The 24,193-nt window shown below is 36.4% G+C and overlaps 1 protein-coding gene across 4 annotated transcripts in view; it reads left to right on the top strand.

Annotated features, from left to right (window-relative positions):
- RTTN (rotatin) overlaps positions 1-24,193 on the top strand; it is a 204,664-nt gene that overhangs the window by 85,464 nt on the left and 95,007 nt on the right. For all 4 annotated transcript variants that reach the window (XM_010358889.2, XM_030926066.1, XM_030926067.1 and 1 more), the window contains 5 exons: positions 1,366-1,510; positions 8,401-8,555; positions 13,574-13,793; positions 22,800-22,928; positions 23,388-23,498. In XM_010358889.2, coding sequence (XP_010357191.2) covers positions 1,366-1,510; positions 8,401-8,555; positions 13,574-13,793; positions 22,800-22,928; positions 23,388-23,498 — 760 coding nt within the window. The remainder of the gene's footprint in view (positions 1-1,365; positions 1,511-8,400; positions 8,556-13,573; positions 13,794-22,799; positions 22,929-23,387; positions 23,499-24,193) is intronic.

Raw genomic sequence — 24,193 nt, 5'->3', positions numbered from 1 at the left:
TTTTTTTTTAAATGCCAGGCAAAGGGATAAGACCCTGAGTTAGGAAAGAGTGTCTTGTGTCTTCAAGGGGAATTGAAAAGAGGATAGTACACTTAGATTTAAGGGATATGAGGGCAGATATAAAGTGGGATTACAGAGGTGATATTTTAATGTTACACTGGATATCATGGAAAACTTCTTATAATCTTTATGATTGTTAAATCATTAATCTCGCAAAGATCTATGGTTGTTAGAATCATCATTTCATTCCATCCTTTCAGAGTATTTTTCTAATCTCAATTTTCATAATCCAACACTTGCCATCCTACGCAGCTGAATGTCATTTTGGGGATGTGGGAATTTTAAGTAAGGAAAAATAATAATGAGACAAACACCACATTACTAAGAAATATAGCATTATATATCCCTGCTGTTGGACTGCTTAGTTTAGTATTCATGTTTTAAAACTTGCTAGCCGTATGACTGTGGAAAAACGACTTAACCATATTGTTGCTTGAGTCTTCTTGTCTTTGAAATAGAGATACCTACTTCACACTGTTGTTATGAAGTTTGACAAAAACCCTGCTCTTAGAACATAGGCTGGCACAAGGTTGGTGCTCAATAAATGCTGAATATTAAGATTCGTATTATTGTCACTCTTATTAACCTTTTGATGCAATTGCTTTAGATTTATAAAAAATAAAACATTACAGATAAAATTGAATCTCATCGTATCTCTTCCTGATTGCTTTTTAAAAAAATGATTTTCCAAACTACTTCTCCCTTTTAAATAAAAGTTTTATTGTCTACTAATCTTTTAGCTCTCTTAAAACAGTTTTTTTTCTTTTTAAAGAAATCTAAGAAAATTGGCTCATATCCTTTTACTCTAAACTTACATCCTAAGTCTACCTTCTGTGTTTTCCATGCCTCTTACAAACTGGTAGCATCCTTGCAGGACTTTTTTTCACCCTCACTTTATTACCTTATTTTTTCAAGTTGGTCAGAATTAGGTTTGAAGTACTAATCCTTATCAGTGAAACATGGCATGCCCAGTATGAAAAACCAAGTTTCACTGACAGTTAGAGTTAGTGTTTTTCCCCTTGGTATTTTTTTGGTACTTTCCTGAATTTGTTATTTTTCTCTTACGAAATTTGTCACTTCTGGTTATTTTAGTTACTTGTCCACATGTTTTTTCCACTATAAGCTCATGTTGTTGAAGGCAGATACCCATTTTGTTTCAACTTTGCATTTTTCAAAGCATTTAGGACCGTGTCTCATAAAATAGCGTCCTCACAAGGCACCTGTTAAGTCCCCATATCTATGATGAACAGTGGTATTGTGTATTTTAAAGCTCTAGAAACCATGATTACTGTCTTTTCATTATAGGTTTTTACAAGTGCTTCCTGCTTGCACTGAAGATGAGAAACTGCTAATAGATATCGTACATTTTTTAAATAAATTAATAAAAGAACAAAGAAGAAATTCTTCACTAGAACTTCTAAACTGGATTCTCGAATTACTTCTTAGACATGTAAGTGGTGTTATTAAGGAATTTGGATTTTAAGTTTGGGAAGTAACTTATTTGTAGAAATCATTAACATTATATTATGGAAAAGGATAATTTTACATTGCCTGTGCTTGGTAAAGTCGTCCTTATGTAATGAATGGCTCATAACATGCCTTTCCTGATAGGATTGTGAATGTGTTTATTAAAATTCTGTACAGTGAATGGGACCTACAGTCTTGTGTTTAATCAAACCTGTTCTGCATGTGAACTTTCTGCTGCAGCTGTATTTTTAAGTGGGAATTTCAGTTCAGGTGGCAGGGGACAGGGTGGATGTCCAGATAGGCATGTTGAGAGTTAGCTAACAAAGCCAACTGAAGGCAGGATGGTGAAGTTATGAAGAATGAGTGAAGTGTGCTCAGGCTTTAAATAACGGCTGCTGGAGTATTTACCCTTCTAGCCCCCACTACTCTTAGATTTTTGGCTCTTCTAAAAATTCTAAATTTTTTTTCTAAGACGGAGTCACGCCCTGTCACCCAGGCTGGAATGCAATGGCGCGATCTCGGCTCACTGCAACCTCTGCCTTTTGGGTTCAAGCCATTCTCCTGCCTCAGCCTCCTGAGTAGCTGGGATTACAGGTGCCCGCCACCATGCCTGGCTAATTTTTGTATTTTTAGTAGAGACGGGGTTTTACCATGTTGGCCAGGCTCGTCTTGAACTCCTGACCTCAGGTGATCCACCCACCTCGGCCTCAAAGTGCTGGGATTATAAGTGTGAGCCACCGTGCCTGGCTCTAAAATTTTTCTAAATAACTATTCTAAAAATTTTGGCTATTCAGATTTCTTATTCTAAGAAGTCTGCAAAGAACCCAAGAAGCCAGGTCCCTGTTGTTGGTCTGTCTGTCTGTTTATGTATTTATTTGCAAATACCATCTGAATTTACTCACCGTAGGTAAGATAAAGCTTTACACAAATAAGAAAAAAAAAAAAAAACTAGAAAAGAGGGCCTAAACTGATAGAGGAGATAGTGGATCTTATAAGGCAAATATATTTCATTATATATTAATGCATTTACAAAATTTAGAGATAATTTTCTGTAAAAATATGAATTCTGTGTTGTTAGACATGCTAACTGATATGAATGTTTGTGTGTATATAAAACTTATTTAGATGTTTATTATTGCCTTAGGCTATTTTCTGTTGTTTCTAACGTAATACCAGAAACTGGGTAATTTGTAAAAAACAAAATTTATTTCTTACTGTTATGGAGTCTAGGAAGTCCAGGTTTAAGCAGACACATTTGGTGAGAGCCTTCTTACTAGTGGGGACTCTCTGAAGAGTCCCGAGGTGATGCAGGGTATATATGGTGAGGGGGCTGAGCGTGCTAATGTGCTATCTCAGGTTTTTCTCTTCTTACAAAGCCACCAGGTCCCCTTCCATGATAACCCATTAATCCACTGATCCATGAATGGATTAGTCTATTCATGAGAGTAGGGTGTTCATGATCTAGTCACCTCCAAAGGCCCCGCCTCTCAATACTATTATTTTGCGGATTAAATTTCAACACGAATTTTGGAGGGAACGTTCAAACCATAGTAATTATCTTTTCCTTTATTGTAGACTGGTGAAAGTTGGGACTGTTTTTTTCATTATTGCATACCCAGCATTTACTATAGTGTCTTGTACATAGTGAACTCTCAATACTCAGTAATAAGCTATGTAGTTAATTACAAGAAGCACACAAAACCTTAATTTTGTAACTTGTTAAGATTTAACAAAAATGGAAACCATGTATTATGTTCAAGGTTACTTATATATGCAAGTATATTTATAGACTGAATTTCTAGAATTGTAATTGCTGAGTCAAATTGTAGAGGTATGTGTGTGATGAGGTTTTGTGGTTTTATAGATAGATAACTTGTTTTGAATTAGATGGAGGTTTTTTTCATATTTGGTCTTTTTGTGAATTGTATCTTGATGTCCTTGTTGGTTCTCCTCCACAATTGGGTTGTTAGTCTCCTTTCATTTCTTCTTTCCTGTCCTCTTTCTTTTCCTCCCTTCCCTTCTCCCTTCCTTTTCATCTTCGCTTTTTCCTTCCCTTTTCCTCTCCCTTCCCCTCCCCTCTCCTTGGGACATGATTTCATTCTGGTACCTGCAACTTGGACATTAGTGTAGAGATCTTTCACCTTTTGATTAAATTTATTCCTAAGTATCTTAATTTTTTTTGGTAGCTATTTTAAATGAGTTTTTTTTTGGGGGGGGGCAGTTAGTGTATAGAAATGGCTGATTTTTTATATGTTGATTTTGTATCCTGCAACTTTATTGAATTCATTTTTATGATCAAAGTTTTTTGATGGAGTCTAGGTTTTTCTAGATTTAAGATTATATCATCAGCATAGAGGGACAACTTAACTTGCCTTTTTTCTAATGTGGATGCCTTTTATTTCTCTATAGATTAATTGCTCTGGCTAGGATTTCTACTACTGTATTGAGTAGACATGGTGAGAGTAGACATCCTTATCTTGTTCCTGATCTTAGAGAAAAAGCTTTAAACTTTTCACCATTGAGTATGATGTTAGCTGTGGGTTTTTCATATATGGCCTTTATTGTGTTGGGATTCCTTTTCTACTTAATTTATTGAGAGTTTATATTATGAAAGGATGTTGAATTTTGTCAGATGCTTTTTCTGCATCTGTTGGTAGAATCGTGTGGTTTTTGTTCTTAATTCTGTTAATTTGGTGTATCACATTTACACATTTGTGTATGTTGAACCATCCTTGCATCCCTGGAATGAATTCCACTTGATTATAGTGAATGATCTTTTTATTGTGCTCTTGGTTTCAGTTTGCCAGTATTTGGTAAAGGATTTTTATATCTGTGTTTATCAGGGATATTAGCCTGTAATTTTCTTTTCCCGTAGTTCCCTTGTCTGGCTTTGGTATCAGTGTAGTGCTGCCATCATAAAATGAGTTTGGAGTTTTTAGAAGAGTACAGAGATTAGTATTCTTCTTTAAATGTTTGGTGGAATTCAGCAGTGAAGCCATCAATCAGGTGTTGGGCTTTTCTTTGGTGAAAGACTTTGTATTCCTGCTTTAATCTCCCTGTTATTGATCTGTTCAGATTTTCTGTTTCTTCATGATTCAATCTTGGTAGCTCTATGTGTCTAGGATTTTTTCCATTTGGTTGTCCAATTTGTTGACATAAAATTGTTAATAACAGTCTCTTATGACTTGTATTTCTGTGGTATCAGTTGTAATGTCTTCCCTTTCGCTTCTCATTTTGTCTTCTTTTTTATTAGTCTAGCTAAAGGTTTGTAAATTTTGTTCATCTTTTCAAAATCTCAATTCTTGATTCTGTTGATCTTTTCTATTGTTTTTCCAGTTTCTATTTCATTTGTATCTGCCCTGATCTTCATTGTTTTCTTACTTTTTACTAAGTTTTAGCTTCATTTATTCTTCTTTTTCTAGTTCGTTGAGGTTGTTTACGTGATATCTTTCTTTTTGACATAGATGTTTATTGTTACGTATGTCCTTCTTAGACCTGCTTTTGCTGCATCCCGTAAGTTTTGGTTGGTTTTGTGTCCATTTTTGTTTGTCTCATGACATTTTAAAATTTCCCTTTCAGCTTTTTCTTTGACCCATTGATTGTTCAGAAGCATGTTACTTGATTTCTATGTATATGTGAATATTCCAGAATTCCTTCTTTTGTTGACTTCTAGTTTTTTATCATTATGGTCAGAAACTATATTAGATATGATTTCAATCTTGTTATATTTGTTAAGTCTTGTAACACCGTACATTTAAATTGCTGTAAATTTTGTAGTATGTCATAAGTGTTGATGTATATTTTATAATTTATTCATAGTTATGAAATTAAAATAAAATTCCTACAAGAATCTAGATGATTGTACCATAATTTTAATGCAGTTTTTGAAAAGGATTTTTGGTCCAGTTACGTTTACTTATTTGACTTTGTATGGTATTAAACCTTTCTTTAGAAAGCTTCTACTTTATCTCATATATTATCACCACAAGTGTTATAAATAATAATACTTTTAAGAGTAAACAAAAGCGAACTTAAGTATTCGCTGTCAGGTGGGTTTACTCCCTAAATATTATGATACAAGATAAATTAATATGTGTTATATAATTACCGATGTTTAGGATAAAGGGAACCTGGAAATAGAAAATCAAATACCTTTTAAAGTTTATCCCTTGAAGTGAGTAAAATAAGTGAGAAATGATTTAAGCAGTTCAGTAAAATAACATTTCCAAGTAAATTGCTTTGAATGTATGGACATATGTGAAAAGATATACAGAAGCTGTGGTTGCGAAAACAAAATTAGGCAGATATGAACGCCTGATTAGTCAGAAGAATTCTAAGAGGAAGTGAAAAGAAAAATCATCTAACTTCCTGAGGGAAGATTTAGGAACTTTCTCTTGTGAAAATTTTTTCTATGTGTTTTATCAAGACATTCATTTATTACAAACATACTGTAATTCTTAGGCAATTTAGGAGTTTATTGTACCTCTAATCTGTTTTTAATATGATATTTTGTTTATAATAACCTAGAAGTGCTGAATTTGAATACCTTTCTTTTTGGAATGCATTTTTTTGATGGAAATTCATAAATGTGGGGCTGTTGGTTTTTTTTTTTCTTTTGGTGAAGCTTAACAGAACTACACAGCATATATATTTTCCTTGGCTGACTTTCCCGTAACAGGCTCATGTGCACTCAGACTTTATTGAGGGTCTTGCACACACTTTTGGCATAGCTTGCTGATGGATGTAAAATTGGATGTGAGGAGTGGTAACTGTGTGCGTAAAGAAAATGAGCCATCATTATAGCAATTGTTGCCTTTTAGAGGTCAACAGTGACAAAATAATGGCCCAAGTAGTTGGTTTAAAATTAGGATTGAATACTAATATCTAAAGACAAAAACTTCAGATATGATTAAGCACTTGACATCTGTAGGCATCATTAGAGACATCTTATTCTACTCTGTTGTCCTTGAGAAATGGTAATTCACCCTATATTTTAGAACTGTTATTTGCTGAGGTTCACTGAATTTCAGTGTTAACATGTAAATCAAAGGTAAAAAGAGAAAAAACCCTCAGGAATCTTCAAGTGGAAACAAGTTATTAATAGGATGAGATTCTTGGGGGGAATCTTAATTTTTAGGTATGCACATACTGTATCAGTATATTGATGTATTAATGGTAGCTTCTACTTAATTTTTATCAGCATGTCAAAATTAATAATTCCTGATAATGACAATATGTTTTACAAGATGGAGTTTGCATCTTGCTATAAACAGTTTGTTCATTTTGTCAGTAGTTTTGGGAGTCAGAAGGCATGTTAGTGTGAGTAAACTTTTGGATATTTAGGGCTCAAAACACTGTAGAAAATATATTTATTTTTATGGTTTACTAAATGTGTATCTCGATTCTTTTATTCATATATGAAACATAAAAGTTGCAGTTATGTCTTATGCAACTTTAATTTATCCAAAGGCATATATTGCTTAAGATAAAAGAAAAAGTTGGGAAAAAAACTATTTAGATGTTAAAACACTGTAAAATAAGAGCAGAATGTCTCTACTAAATAGTTTCCAAAAGCTCTCAGTTATATTACTAATAAGTGTAGGTATCTCTATATACTATAAGAAATTTAGAGGTTTCTTTACATATTTTCATTTCTTTTCCCTAAAGAGAATGCAGTTAATTTTGAATTGAGTTCTTTAGGTGAAGGATTTTATAAGAACAATAGTTACATTTTGATTTTATCTCTTTTTGTATGTTGTTATGTGCACTAGTGATGTGACACTGTGCTGAGGATGGAATATTAACTAGCTTTGGAGTAAGATGCTTCTTGCTCTGCCTTTGTGTGTCTATGACTTAGACAATTATTTAACCTCTTTATAAATCTGTGTTCCCATCTGTAAAACAGGAATGAAAATGCAAATCTTCTAGTTTAGTCAAAAAGTCAAATGAAATCTTACTATCTTTTTTCTTTTTAGCACAGTGCCTGAGACATCATAGATGATTAATAAATATCCCAAATATGATTAATGCTTGTGATTAATGTAACATTTTCTTTTGTCAATATTATTAGGAATAATCCTTTATTTTTTTTTAGTTGGGAAAAGAGGAAAGATTTTAGAAAGCACTAATATTTGTTTACTAGCCTATCAAGTTGGCAAAGATTATTGCAGTAATAATTCACATAGCATTGGCTTGGGCTCTGTGGGTCTTTGCACATCCTGTGTAATTGTATGTATTGGTACATTTTTTACAGGGACAATTTGGCAATATATATCAAAAAATTAAAACTACCATAATATTTTGGTTTAGTAGTTTTATTGCAGAATTCATACATAAGATCCAACTTGAGTACACCGTGTGTTGCAGCTTAGTAAATTTATGCATCATTGATTATCCAGGAGTTAGTGTGGTAAATCCTTATTGTTGAAAAACAATCAGATATTAAACTAATGTTTTTGCAGAAATATTGTTAATAGGAAGTAGGAAAAAATGGTTATAGTAATGATTTTTTTCACTTGATATAAGTTTGTGAAAAATGTATAGTTTTAATTCTGTTTATATTCTCAGAAACAAAAGGAGAGTTATATATCAATATATAATAGTGGCAATTTCTGTGTGGCATGATTATGTGTGGTTTTGTTTTTCTCATTCTCCTTTTGTTCTATTTTCTATGATAAATATGTTTTTCTTTTGTTGAGAACATATTAAACATCTTTTGAATTTAGAACATCTCTACTAATGCAGTAGAGGCCCACACCTACTAGTTAGGTAATATAACTCTTAATCTAGAACGTGGTTAGCAACAGAAACCTTTGTAGGAAACAATATGTAGTTCAATTAGTAAATATATTTTTTACAAATTTCATTTTTTAGAATGCAAACCCACTGTTAGACCTCTTGGTTCTGACAGAGTCACAGGCACGAGAAGAAACAGATGATATCCGGACTGCTGTCAGGCAACAACTTCAGAAAGAACTGATGGCTCTTTTTGATACCTTGCTGCTCAATTTCATGGAAGTTACTGACAGGTACCATTTGTAACATTGCAGGTTTAGGTGCATTTATATAGAACCTAATTTTTCTTTGATTTTCAAAGTTTTACTTTGTACTTCTTTAGAATTAAGGAATACTTCTTTCAAATACTTAAGTAATAATCAGTTATAGTGTTCTGTTTGTTTTTGTTTCAGTTTAATCTGTTACAGCCTGATTGTACATGCTTGGTCTCCTTCACTACATACATGCACACATGCACTCACACATATGCACACACACAGCGTTTTGTTCTCTAGGGTTTAATTCCTGGTTCTCTCTTAATTATCTACAAATCTACTTGAGCAGTCATACCTATGCCTGTGACCTTATGATTATCCTTACACTGATGACTTTCAAATACATAGCTCTACTTATGAATTCTATTTTTTAAAAATAAAAAGTTAAGGTGAAAGTCACTATGTTGACCATTTTAAAATGTGCATTTGAATGGTTTTTAATATATCCATAATGTTTTGCAACTGTCACTACTACCTAATTCCAGAACGTTATCATCACCCCCAAAAGAAGCCTTGTATCCATGAAAAAGCCCCTCCCTATTCACACGTTCCTCTAGGCCCTGGCAGCCACTAGTCTTCTTTCTATGTCTGTCTATTTGCCTATTCTGGATATATCACATAAATGAAATCAAACAATAATGTGACCTTTTGCGTCTAGCTTCTTCACTTAGCATCATGTTTCCAAGGCCTTTGCATGCTGTAGCAAATATCACTACTTCTTTCTATGACTGAATACTATTCTATTTATAGATATGCCATGTTTTGTTTATTCATTCATTCATTGGTGGACATTTGAGCTGTTTCTACTTTTGGCTATTATGAATACTGTTGCTGTAAACACTCATATACAAATTTTTGTGTGGACATGTGTTTCAGTTCTCTTGTGTATATAACTAGGAGTGGAATTGCTGGTTCATATGGTAACTGTAATGTTAACTCTATGTTTAACTTTTTAAGGAAATGCCAAGCTGTTTTCCACAGCAGCTATACCATTTTACATTCCCACCAGCAATGTATGAGTGTTTCAGTTACTTCATATCCTCACCAATACTTGTTATTATAGCCATCCTAATGGGTGTAGACTGGTATCATTTTGGTTTTTATTTGCATTTCCCCAGTGAAAAATAATTTTGAGCATCTTTTCATGTTCTTATGGCTATTGTGTATCTTCTTCAGAGAAATGCCTATTCAACATCTTTGAGGATTTAGCATCAATGTCCATCAGGGATATCGGCCTGAAATTTTCCTTGTTTTGTCTTGTTTTTTGCTTTAAATATGTCCCAGAGATTCTGGTACATTGTGTCTTCATTCTCATTGGTTTCAAAGAACATCTTTATTTCTGCCTTCATTTCGTTATTTACTCAGTAGTCATTTAGGAGTGGGTTGTTCATTTTCCATGTAGTTGTGTGGTTTGGAGTGAGTTTTTTAATCCTGAGTTCTAGTTTGATTGCACTGTGGTATAAGAGACTGTTTGTTATGATTTCTGTTCTTTTGGGTTTGCTGAGGAGTGTTTTACTTACAATTATGTGGCCAATTTTAGAATAAGTGCGATGAGGTGCTGAGAAGAATGTATATTCTGTTGATTTGGGGTGGAGAGTTCTGTAGATGTCTGTGAGGTCTGCTTGGTCCAGAGCTGAGTTCAAGTCCTGAATATCCTTGTTAATTTTCTGTCTCATTGACCTAATATTGACAGTGGGGTGTTAAAGTCTCCCACTGTTATTGTGTGGGAGTCTAAGTCTCTTTGTAGGTCTCTAAGTACTTGCTTTATGAATCTGGGTACTCCTGTATTGGGTGCATATATATTTAGGATAGTTAGCTCTTCTTGCTGCATTGATCCCGTTATCATTATGTAATGCCATTCTTTTTCTCTTTTGATCTTGGTTTTAAGTCTTTTGTATCAGAGATTAGGATGGTAACTCCTGCCCTTTTTTTTTTTTTTGCTTTCCATTTGCTTGGTAAATCATCCTCCATCCCTTTATTTTGAGCCTATGTGTGTCTTTGCACGTGAGATAGGTTTCCCGAATATAGCACACTGATAGGTCTTGACTCTTTATCCAGTTTGCCAGTCTGTCTTTTAATTGGGTCATTTAGCCCATTTACATTTAAGGTTAATATTGTTATGCGTGAATTTGATCCTGTCATTATGATGCTAGCTGGTTGTTTTGCCTGTTAGTAGATGCAGTTTCTTCATAGTGTCGATGTTCTTTACTATTTGGTATGCTTTTGCAGTGGCTGGTACCGGTTGTTCCTTTCCATATTTAGTGCTTCCTTCAGGAGCTCTTGTAAGGCAGGCCTGGTGGTGACAAAATCTCTCAGCATTTGCTTGTCTGTAAAGGATTTTATTTCTCCCTCTCTTATGAAGCTTAGTTTGGCTGGATATGAAATTCTGGGTTGAAAAATATTTTCTTTAGGAATGTTGAATATTGGCCCCGACTCTCTTCTGGCTTGTAGAGTTTCTGCAGAGAGATCTGCTGTTAGTCTGATGGACTTACCTCTGTGGGTAACCCAACCTTTCTCCCTGGCTGCCCTTAACATTTTTTCCTTCATTTCATACTTGGTAACTCTGATGATTATGTGTCTTGGGGTTGCTCTTCTCGAGTATCTTTGTGGTGGTCTCTTTATTTCCTGAATTGGAATGTTGGCCTGTCTTGCTAGGTTGGGGAAGTTCTCCTGGATCATATCCTGAAGAGTGTTTTCCAACTTGGTTCCATTCTCCTTGTCACTTTCAGGTACACCAATCAAATGTAGATTTGGTCTTTTCACATAGTCCTATGTTTCTTGGAGGCTTTGTTCATTTTTATTCTTTTTTCTCTAATCTTGTCTTCATGTTTTATTTCATTAATTTGATTTTCAATCACTGATATCCTTTCTTGGTGACCTTCGGATGGCGTCTTTGAGTGGATGTGCTGTTCCTTTCTGTTTATTACTTTTCCTTCTGAGAGTCAGGCCCCTCTGCTGCCAGTCTGCTGAAGTTTGCTAAAGGTCCATTCCCAACCCTGTTTGCCTGGGTATCACCAGCGCAGGTTGCAGAACAGCAAAGATTGCTGCCCGATCTTTCCTCTGGAAACTTTGTTCCAGAGGGGCACCTGCCAGATGCCAGCCAGAGCTCTCCTGTATGAGGTGTCTGTTGGCCGCTACTGGGAGGTGTCTCCCAGTCAGGATACACAGGGGTCAGGGACACACTTGAGGAGGCAGTCTGACCGTTAGCAGAGCTCGATTGGTGTGCTGGGAGGTCTGCTGCTCTCTTCAGAGCCGTCAGGTAGGGACGTTTAAATTTGATGAAGTTGCGCCCACAGCCACCCCTTTCTCCAGGTGCTATGTCCCAGACAGATGGGGGTTTTTTATCTGTAAGTCCCTGTATGGGGCTGCTGCCATTTTTTCAGAGATGCCCTGCCCAGACAAGGGAAATCTGGCAGTCTGGCCACAGCAGCCTTGCAGAGCTGGAGTGGGCTCTGCCCAGTTCGAACTCCCCAGCGGCTTAGTTTACACTGTGAGTGTAAAACCACCTACTCAGGCCTCAGCAATGGCGGACGCCCCTACCCCACCAAGCTTGAGCGTCCCAGGTGGATCTCAGACTGCTCCTGTGCTGGCAACGAGAATTTCAAGCCAGTGAATCTTAGTTTACTGGGCTTGATGGGAGTGGGACGTGCTGAGCCAGACCACTTGGCTCCCTGGCTTCAGCACCCCTTTCCAGCGGAGTGAACGCTTCTGTCTCTCTGCCGTTCCAGGTGCCACTGGGGTATGGAAAAAAAGAACTCCTTTAACTAGTTTGGTGTCTGCCCAAATGGCCGTCCAGTTTTGTGCTTGAAACCCAGGGCTCTGGTGGGATAGGCAACCCAGGGAATCTCTTGGTTTGTAGGTTGTGAAAACTGTGGGACAAGCACAGTATCTGTGTGGGAGTTCCTCGGGCTCAGTCTGTCATGGCTTCCCTTGGGTGGTGGAGAAAAATCCCCCGACCCCTTGCACTTCCCAGGTGAGGCAACGCCCCACCCTGCTTTGGCTTGTCCTCTGTGGACTGCACCCACAGTCCAACCAGTCCCAATGAGATGAACCGGGTACCTCAGTTGGAAATGCAGGAATCACCCGCCTTCTGCGTCCATCTCGCTGGGAGCTGCAGACTGGAGCTGTTCCTATTCGGCCGTCATGCCGGCAATCCCCTCGACCTTTTTTTTTTTTTTTTTTTGAGAGGGAGTCTTGCTCTGTCGCCCAGGCTGGAGTGCAGTGGCGCAATCTCGACTCACTGCAAGCTCCGCCTCCCGGGTTCACGCCATTCTCCCGCCTCAGCTTCCCTAGTAACTGGGACTACAGGCGCCCCGCTAATTTTGTGTGTGTATATTTTTAGTAGAGACAGGGTTTCACCGTGTTAGCCAGGATGGTCTTAATCTCCTGACCCCACGATCCGCCTGCCTCGGCCTTCCGGAGTGCTGGGATTACAGGCGTGAGCCACCGTACCAGGCCTTTTTTATTTTTATTTTTTTTAAGAGATGGGAGTTTCACTATCTCACCCAGGCTGGAGTGCAGTGACACATTCTTAGTTCACTGTAACCTCAAGTTCCTGGGCTTAAGAGATCCTCCCGCCTCAGCTTCCTGAGTAGCTGGGACTATAGGCGTGCACCACCACACCTGGCTAATTATGTTTATTTATTTTTTAATTTTATTTCATTTTTGTAGAAATGAGGTCTCACTGTGTTGTGTTGCCCAAGCTGGCCGCGAGCAATCCTCCCACCTCAGGCTCCCAAGGCGCTGGGATTACAGGCGTGAGCCACTGCCCGTGGCCCAATGTAATTGTTACTTGTGTTTTGTATGACATTCTCTAGTTGGTATTTTATGGTTTCCTTGAAAAGTCTCGTTTTGATAGAGAATATTTTCTGCCATTTTGTCTAGTTCATTTTTTTTCTATTACTGTGAGTTTAAGTAATGTTTTATAGCCAGTAAGATAGCCCATTAAGCACATTATACTTCCTTGGTGATTGATTTTCCCTCTTCTGCGTACATAGGAAATGCTCGGAACTTCTTTACGTTTTTCAAACACAACTGGCTCTGAAACTGCTCCAGTGTCTGAAAGTGACGGATGCGCCTCATTTCTATGGCCTGCCGTCCCTTGAGCGGACCTTACGAGGAATGGCTAACCTCACTGCGTTTCCGGGGTGGAGCTCACACTCCCCTCTCACAGAGCCTCTCGATATCTGTGTGAAGTACTTGTCAGGTCTCCTTGAGGTAAGTAAAAATAACGCCCCCTCTTCCCCGCCCATGGTACTTATTTACTATTTATTGATTGCTTTTATTTTGTGCCAGACCACAAGTGCATTTTATGTTACTCTATTCAATGTAGAATATTATGCATTGTTTATGTAAGTCATAAATAGTGAAATGTTTTAGTGATTTTTATTAATTGATAAGGAAGATCACTTTTATAAATACCCTCATTTTCAAAAAAATAAATGGAAACTTTTGATGCTCAAAGAAAGTGTTCACTAGAGCATTTCAGATTTTGAATTTTTGGATTAGGGATGCCCAACCAGTAAGTATATGATACAGGTATTTCAAAATCCAAAGAACACAAAAATTCAAACACTTCTGCTCCCAAGCATTTGGTATACGGCATACTCAGTCTGTACAATGTTAAAGGATATTTGTTTTTTCTTTTTATTCCAGTTTGTGCAGTTTTAGATGCTACCGCTATGAACATTCTTACCTTTTGGTGAAAATGAGCATCTTTTTTGAAATTTTATCTTCTGTTACTGAAATATGTAAATACAGCCAATTTTTATCCATTGACCATGTATCCAGCAATTCTTATTTCCAATATCAAAACAAAAACCTTTAATTTTTCACCCTTCAGTATGCTGTTTATAGTTTTTTTTGTCAATTAAGAAAAATCAAATAAAGGAAGTTTTCTTTTGTCCTGTTTTGCTAGGAGCTTTGTTTTTTAATTCATAATTGTATATTGCTTTTTTCTGTATCTTTTAAGATAATCACACAATTTTTCTCTTATATTCCATTATTGATTGATTTTAAAATGTTAAACCTTGCATTTCTGGAAACATTTCAGTTAGGTTGTGATGTATTATTCTTTTTATATATTAATGGATTTATTTTCTCAATTTTTTAGACTTCTGAAGTTTTTAGAATTATTCTACCTATTTCCTCATGTAAAAATGTTTTTTGAACTTTGCATCTTTTTTCTCTTAAAGAATTTGTTAAGTTTTTAATATCAAAATCATTCCATTCTTATGACTAAAATGGGAGAATGACGAATTAATGCAGCAGGGAGATTCTAAGAACATGACCTTTTCAACCATTTTAACTCTTTTCCTTTATATAACTTTTTTTTTTTGGAATAGCTGATTTGCATTAATATGATTTTGTTCTCTAATGTTAGGTAGAATTTGATTGTGAAACAATCTTGGCTTGCAGTTTTCTTTTTGGGAAGATAGTAAATTATGAAATGACTTTTTTTTTTTTTTTTTTTTTAAAGACAGAATCTTGCTCTGTCGCCCAGGCTGGAGTGCAATGGCGCGATATTGGCTCACTGCAACCTCTGCCTCCTAGGTTCAAGTGATTCTCCTGCCTCAGCCTCCCAAGTAGCTGGGATTACAGGTGCCCACCACCACGCCCAGCTAATTTTTGTATTTTAATAGAAGACAGCATTTCTCCAGTTTGGCCAGGCTGGTCTCGTACTGCTGACCTCAGGTGATCCATCCGCCTTGGCCTCCCAAAGTGCTGGGATTACAGGTGTGAGCCACCGTGCCCAGCCTGAAATGACTTTTTAAATAGATCTAAAATTCAGAGTTTCTTTTTATTTGTTTCAACCTTAGTAAGTTGTGTTTTTGTAGAATTTAAAAACTTTTTATCTAATTTTTAAAATTATTAGTATAAAGTTATTCATCAAATCATCTTACTTTTTAAATGTCTGCTGCATCTGTGGTGAGGTCCCCTTTCATTCCAGACATTAATTATTCCTTTCTCAATTTTTCTTGATTTATCTTCCTAGTAGAATAAACCTTTGGCTTTGTTGATTCTCTGTTTAACATTTTTCTCCTGTTTTATTTCTGCCAATATTTATTGTCTCCTACTTTTAGTTTAGTTTACAGGTCTTTTTCTAACATTTTAAAGTAGAGGCTTACATCATTGATTTTTTTAAAGTCTTTCTCAAATGTGCATTTTTAAGTCTAATCCTCTAAGCATGGCCTTATGCCATGTTTTTATTATCATTAGGTCAAAATATTTCTATTGTGATATAATAAATATGACAGTGATATGGTTGTACATAGTTCTATGAGAACAGCCTCATCACAGTGGCCTGACAGTTTTACATGTCTGCCGTTGGGCTTCATAGACAAGGCATAACCACTGGGTTATGCCAAATTCTTGGCAGAATTTCCCATGATCCTTCTGGAACATGAGAATATGAAAGGCTTATGAGCAGCTGACTACACAAGGTTGATTCTCATTTATTTCACTGTCTGTTAGGAAGTGAAGAGGCTGTTATTGGTTCCTAGGTTCCGATGAGGCTTTCTGCCTTGCTCTCCTTGGGGCATAACTACAGGTTATAAAACTGCTTTACTGCAACTTGGCATGGGCTTCTCAGCAACAGAGTGTCCCACATCTGTGTTATAGTCATCTAGCCCCTTTGTTTCAATGTCATCCTATGCAAGGGATACTAGGAGCTGGCACCTTTGACTATTTTTGCTTTTGCTGTTTATGTAGGTAGTAAACTGTCTGAATCCAAAAAGTACTCATTGTTTTCTTCCTGGACAAATCTGTCAGCCTTGTTTTGATTGTTAACCGTGTTAGGACCTCGAGAATGACTCTTATAGGAAGCATTGTAGAGTTAGATTTTGAAAGATAAGTAGATTGATAGCGATAGGAATAGACATTCTAGACATGGAATTCTCTGATAAAATTGTATCTGTAACCTCCTGGGTTTTTTTTTTTTTCCACGCTGTGGGTGCCTTCTTGCCATTATATAGTCTCTACCTACTGCCAGATTATTTTTCAGAAACATAAATTTTTCAGTCCGGACTTCTTTTCAAGAGCCTAAGTCTCAATAATTTTGCATTTTGAGTTTTGTCTCCATTGTAGTTTTTTCCCATGTCTCTGAATTTTCAGTTATATCTGGCCGGTTTTCCAAAATAAAAATGCGTTTTAAAAAGACTACTTCTTTCACATAGTTTCCTCTCTTTTAGGGGTGGCAATCTGTACACAAAATTTAAACTCTAACTTACTTATTTACCTTTCTTTAGTAAGCCTTTTCTTATTCTTCCAAAGTTGGATTCTTACCTAATATTGTTTGGCCTTTCCTGTAGGTTATATACCTGTAATAATTTATATGTGGCTATTACTTAGTACATTTTATTTTTATTTATTTTACTTTATTTCTTTGAGACAGGGTCTTACCCTGTTGCGTAGGCTGGAGTGCAGTGGCACAATCACAGCTCACTACAGCGTCAACCTGCTGGGCCCAAGTCATCCTCCTACCTCAGCCTCCTAAGTAGCTGGGGCCACAGGTGTGCACCACTACACCTGCCTGTATCTAAAATTTATTTGTAGAGATGGGTCTCACTATGTTGCCCAGGTTTGCCTTGAATTCTTGGGCTCAAAGGTTCTTCCCACTTCGGCCTCCAAAAGTGCTGCTATTACAGGCATGAGCCACTGTACCTGGACCTTTATTTTGTTTTCTGCATTGCTCTAGTAGACTGTGAGCTTATAAGTATCATCTTTAGACTATTTCTGCTATCCCATGGCTACTTCATTGACCTAGCATAGTCATTTGCTAGGTCATGTAAAAAAAAAAACCATTTTTACATACTGGTTAGTGAATCAGTTAATTAATATAAATGCTACATAATACATATATATTGGGTATAGTTTTTAAATTAAAATACAGTTTGAAAAACATTTTGGAAACATGACAAATGATTATAAAATATGTTTTATTTTTGTATTTTTATTAAATAATGATTTAAATAATTAAATAATAAAAATATTTTATTAAATAATGATTTAAATGATACACACACACACACACACACACGTTCAGTGTAAATCATACTTTGGTCTTATCTAGAACTTTTTTCCAAAAACACATATTGTTTTTTAAAACAGATTTAAAGGTTATAAATACTCTCTGCTGTACTATAAAGTTTACTATGAATTTTACTGGAGTCCCTTTAATAAAATAAATTTCATTTTTAAAGTATAAATATTGAAAACGGATCAACTCTCAGTATACCAATTAGTTATTTTATGCTGTCTATGATCAGAAATGTGTGAATTTTTAAAAACTGGTATATTAAAGAGTTAGTGATAATATTTCTTAGAAAGTCAGCTCCTCTAGTGCATTTAAAATATAATTCAGTTAGTCTAGCTAATGGCCTGTCTATCTCATTAGGTTTTTCAAAAAAACAACTCCTGGATCCAGTGACCTTTTGAATGGTATTTCATATCTTGATTTATTTCAGTTCAGCTCTGATTTTGGTTATTTCTTGTCTTCTGCTAGCATTGGGGTTGATTTGTTTTTCTCTAATTCTTTCAGTTGTGATGTTAAGTTGTTAATTTGAAATCTTTCTAACTTTTCAATGGAGGCATTTAGTGCTATGAATATCCCTCTTAACACTGCCTTAGCTGTGTCCCAGAGATTCTGATGTGTTGTAACTTTGTTCTCGTGAGTTTACCTGTGTAACAAACAATTCACATGTACCCCTGAACCTAAAAGTTTAAAAATTGAAAAAAATATATAATTCAACCTATAAGTACCTAGTTTATAGCATTTTTTGTAATGTGATTTATAAATACTATACTTATAAACCTTTTACAGAGTCTGTCTCCTCTAGAAAGTGAGTTTTACTGTTTGAAATCAGGAATAGGTGAGGACTTGCCACAGCGGTAACTAAACAATCAGTGAAGTGTTGCCCCATTTATATTTAGAAACTTATCAGAAGTGCTTTTGTTTTAAAATTATGTGCGAAGACTTTAGATCACACCTATGTTTCAAATACCAGAAATTGAAAAAAGGGCTTAGTTCTAAGTAAGAAGTGTAGTCAAAAAGGCAATAGTCCATTCTGTGTTCAGTTGTCTTTGAGGTAATACAACTTAGTAAAAGTTTGTTAGCTATAGGATACATAAAAAGCACAGTCCCTGTTATGTAATGTTTTGCAGTTATAAAAATTTTGATTAGCAAATCTTGCTTTGGTTTAAAAAGGAGTTTGTTTCATGCTTCATAAACCATGTCAAGCAGAAAATCTTTATGTCTTCATGTTAAATGGCAGTAAAATATTAGGAAGAAATCTGTCGCTTTTGTTAGCAGTTGTAGCAGGGTAACATTTACTCTTGGGACTATCTGCTTAATTTATTAATTACATAAACAGGTATTGTACTACTAATGACTAAATTCATCTTTTAAAGAATAGAGTAAGGCTTATGTGAGTGAATATTGAAACAAAGTCATTGTTGGTCCAAATGATTGCAGCAGAGGGGCCTGACTGTTAGAAGGAAAACTAACAAACAGGAATAACATCAACATCAATGAAAAGGACTTCCACTCAGAGGCCGCATCCAAAGGTCACCAACATCAAAGACCAAAGGTAGATAAATCCATGAAGATGAGGAAAACCCAGTGCAAAAAGGCTGAAAATTCCAAAAATCAGAATGCCTCTTCTCCTCCAAAGGATCACAACTTCTTGCCAGCAAAGGAACAAAACAGGACAGAGAATGAGTTTGATGAATTGACAGAAGTAGGCTTCAGCAGGTGGGTAATAACAAATTCCTCTGAGCTGAAGGAGCATGTTCTAACCAGATGCAAGGAAGCTAAGAACCTTGAAAAAAGGTTAGAGGAATTGCTAACCAGAATAACCAGTTTAGAGAAGAACATAAATGACCTGATGGAGCTGAAAAACACAGCATGAGAACTTCATGACACATACACAAGTATCAATAGCTGAATCGATGAATCAGAAGAAAGGATATCAGAGATTGAAGATCAACTTAATGAAATAAAGCATGAAGCCAAGATTAGAGAAAAAAGAATAAAAGGGAATGAACAAAGCCTCCAAGAAATATGGGACTATGTGAAAAGACCAAACCTACGTTTGATTGGTGTACCTGAAAGTGACAGGGAGAATGGACCAAGTTGGAAAACACTCTTCAGGGTATTATCCAGGAGAACTTCTCCAACCTATCAAGACAGGCCAACATTCCAATTCAGGAAATACAGCGATCACCGCAAAGATGCCCCTCGACAAGAGCAACCCCAAGACATATGATCATCAGATTTACCAAGGCTGAAATGAAGGAAAATATGTTAAGGGCAGCCAGAGAGGTCAGGTTACCCACAAAGGGAAGCCCATCAGACTAATAGCAGATCTCTCTGCAGTCACCCTACAAGCCAGAAGAGAGTGGGGGCCTATTCAATATTCTTAAAAGAATTTTCAACCCAGAATTTCATATCTAGCCAAACTAAGCTTCATAAGCAAGGGAGAAATAAAATCCTTTACAGACAAGCAAATGCTGAGAGATTTTGTCACCACCACGCCTGACTTAGAAGAGGTCCTGAAGAAAGCACTAAATATGGAAAGGAACAACTGATACCAGCCACTGCAAAAGTATACCAAATTGTAAAGACCATTGACACTATGAAGAAACCGCATCAACTAACAGGCAAAACAACCAGCCAGCATCATAATGACAGGATCAAATTCATGCTTAACAATATTAATCTTAAATGTAAATGGGCTAAATGCCCCAATTAAAAGACACAGACTGGCAAATTGGATAAAGAGTTAAGACCTGTCAGTGTGTTGTATTCAGGAGACCCATCTCACATGCAGAGACACACATGAGTTCGAAATAAAGGGATGGAGGATGATTTACCAAGCAAATGGAAAGCAAAAAAAAAAGCAGGGGTTGCAATTTTCATCACTGATAAAACAGACTTTAAAGCAACAGAGATCAAAAAAGACAAGGGCATTACATAATGATAAAGGGATCAGTGCAACAAGAAGAGCTAACTATCCTAAATATATATGTACCCAATACAGGAGCACCCGATTCATAAAGCAAGTACTTAGAGACCTACAAAGAGACTTAGACTCCCACACAATAACAGTGGGAGACTTCAACACCCCACTGTCAATATTAGATCAACAAGACAGAAAATTAACAAGGATATTTAGGACTTGAACTCAGCTCTGGACCAAGCAGACCTAATAGACATCTACAGAACTCTCCACCCCAAATCAATAGAATATACATTCTTCTCAGCACCACATCACACTTATTCTAAAATTGGCCACATAATTGGAAGTAAAACACTCCTCAGCAAAGGCAAAAGAATGGAAATCATAACAAATAGCCCCTCAGACTACAGTGCAATCAAATTAGAACTCAGGATTGAGAAACTCACTCCAAACTGCACAACTACATGGAAACTGGGCAACCTGCTTCTGAATGACTACTGAGTAAGTAATGAAATTAAGGCAGAAATAAATAAGTTCTTTGAAACCAAAGAGAACAAACACACAGCATACCAGAATCCCTGGGACACAGCTAAAGCTGTGTTTAGAGGGAAATTTATGCCACGAAATGGCCACAGCAGAAAGGGGGAAGGATCTAAAATCGACACCCTAACATCACAATTAAAAGAACTAGAGAAGCAACAGCAAACAAATTCAAAAGCTAGCAGAAGACAAGACATAACTTAAGATCAGAGCAGAACTGAAGGCAATATAGACAAGAAAAACCCTTCAAAAAAATCAATGAATCCAGGAGCTGGTTTTTTGGAAAAGATCAACAAAATAGTTAGACCACTAGCCTGAATAATAAAGGAGAGAGAAGAATCAAATAGACACAATAAGAAATGATAAAGGGGAGATCAGCACTGATCCCGCAGAAATACAAACTACCATCAGAGAATGCTATAAACACCTCTATGCAAATAAACTAGAAAATCTAGAAGAAATGGATAAATTCCTGGACACATACACCCTCCCAAGACTAAACCAAGAAGGAGTTGAATCCCTGAATAGACCAATAACAAGTTCTGAAATTGAGGCAGTAATTAATAGCCTACCTACCAAAAAAAGGACCAGAGGGATTCACAGGACCAGAGAGATTCGTAGCCGAATTCTACCAGAGGTACGAAGAGGAGCTGATACCATTCCTTCTGAAACTATTCCAAACAGTAGAAAAGAGAGAATCATCCCTAACTCATTTTATGAGGCCAACATCATTCTGATATCAAAACCTGGCATAGGCACAACAACAAAAAAGAAATTTTTAGGCCAGTATCACTGATAAACATCAATGCAAAATCCTCAATAAAAGACTGGCAAACCAAATCCAGCAGCACATCAAAAAGCTTATCCACCATGATCAAGTTGGCTTCATCCCTGGGATGCAAGGCCTTTTCAACATACACAAATCAATAAGTGTGATCCATCATATAAACAGAACCAATGACAAAAACCACATGATTATCTCAATAGATGCAGAAAAGGCCTTCAATAAAATTCGACATCCCTTCATGCTAAAAATTCCCAATAAACTAGGTATTGATGGAACATATCTCAAAATAGTAAGAGCCATTTATGACACACCCACAGCCAATGTCATACTGAATGGGCAAAAGCTGGAAGCATTCCCCTTGAAAATGAGCACAAATTATTTGTAAACTCTTTAAAAGGATGCTATAACATTTTAAAAAATATTATAAGCATATTCTGAGTTACAACTGTGTACTAAGAGGGCACTACACATCTTTTTTTTTTTTTACAGACTTTAAAAGGAAAAATATTGAAACTAAGAATTTTTGTTTTTGTTTTGAAAAATTACAGAATCTCACTCTACAACTTAGGCTGAGTGCAGTGGTGCAATCATAGCTTACTGCAAGCTCCAACTCCTGCGCTCAAGTGATCCTCCCTCATCAGCTTCCCCAGTAGCTGGGACTACAGGTGTCCACTGCCATGCCTGGCTAATTTTTTTTTTTAAGTAGAGACCTGGGTCTTGCTATGTTATGCAGGCTGAAGAATATTGTCTTTTAACACTGGCAAAATACCCATAACATAAAAGTTACCATGTTATTCATTTTTAAGTATATAAACTAAAAATATTACAACTTTATAAGGTAAGGATTCAATTCATATGAGTCAGTAGACAGTTATATATTTATCTTTATATACCATTAAGAATAGAGACACCATGAAATTGTTTTCATTTGTTTTTCAGGTCATTACTTCTTTTTATGTGGAACGTGGAGGAAATGCTATGTCGTTCATGGGAAAAGGTGTTACAAAGAGCACAATTCTTTGCTTGCTTCACTTATCCCATGAGATGATGGCCCAGGCTGGGAGCTCGGTGAGCGCATTAAAGCTGTCTGTCTTCTGAACAGTTGCTTGAAAGGGAATGTGCTGTGTCCAACACATTTCAAGCATATAAACTTGCTACATGAAAATGTCTCTTTTGACTTTTCTTTTTAGGAAACAAGAATGATTTTTTACTAGAATATTTCTTAGAAGTTGTATATTAGCAAATCTGAATTTTATTTGAAATTGATTAAAATCTGCATTCACTGGAAAACTACAGTTTGTCTAAATCATGGGAAAAAAAGCTTCAAAAAATTGTTATGTTTAACTTTTTAAGGAGAAACTGAGATTTTTTTTGTTTGCCTTGTTTTGGCTGAATAATGGATTAAAACCAAGTCTAAAATACATTTTTATGTTGTTTTCATTAAAAATTCATAATTGTTTTAACCTTCCTGCGTTTTATTTTTAGAAACTTACCTAGAGTATTTCTGTTTCCCTTTTTTCCCTCTAGGAGTGGATGTCACTTTGGTTCTTGCCTTTGGGTAGTCATGGTGAAGAACACATTCCTACGCAACAAGGCTTGGCTTGGTTGATTCCATTATGGGTTGATCGAGACCCAGAGGTGAGTGTGAAGGAGAATCAAGTGTATTGTGTTCAGATTAAAAAACAAATGACACGGGGCCGGGCGCAGTGGCTCACACCTGTAATCCTAGCACTTTGGGAAGCTGAGGTGGGCAGATCATGAGGTCAGGAGATCGAGACCATCCTGGCTAACACAGTGAAACCCCATCTCTACTAAAAATACAAAAAAATTAGCTGGGCATGGCGGTGGGCACCTGTAGTCCCAGCTACTCAGGAGGCTGCAGGAGGAGAATGGAGTAAACTCGGGAGGTGGAGCTTGCAGTGAGCCGAGATCACGCCACTGCACTCCAGTCTGGGTGACAGAGCAAGACTCCATCTCAAAAAAAAAAAAAAAAAAAAAAAAAAAAAAAAGACACAAAACATATATACATATACATGTTTATATTAGGGTATTATTGTAGTGACTCTACGTTATGTTTTATTTAAGCCCTGTTTTAGCTTAGGCTGCCATAACAAAATACCACAGACTGGGTGGCTTAGACAACAGAAACTTCTTTTCTCATAGAAGTTTTGGAAGCTGAAAGTCCAAGATCAGGGTGCTGGCATAGTCAAGCTCTGGTGAGGGCTCTCCTTCTGGCTTGTAGATGGCTACCTTCTTGCTGTGTATTCATGTGGCCTTTCCTTGCTCCATGCATGTGGAGCATGGGAGGGAGGGGTGATGGAGAGACAGATTTG

This window comes from Rhinopithecus roxellana, chromosome 21 (genome assembly GCF_007565055.1).
Source record: "Rhinopithecus roxellana isolate Shanxi Qingling chromosome 21, ASM756505v1, whole genome shotgun sequence".
Lineage (NCBI taxonomy): Eukaryota > Metazoa > Chordata > Mammalia > Primates > Cercopithecidae > Rhinopithecus > Rhinopithecus roxellana.
The sequence above is the reverse complement of the archived record's forward strand: the minus strand, read 5'-3'. Positions and strand labels throughout refer to the sequence as shown.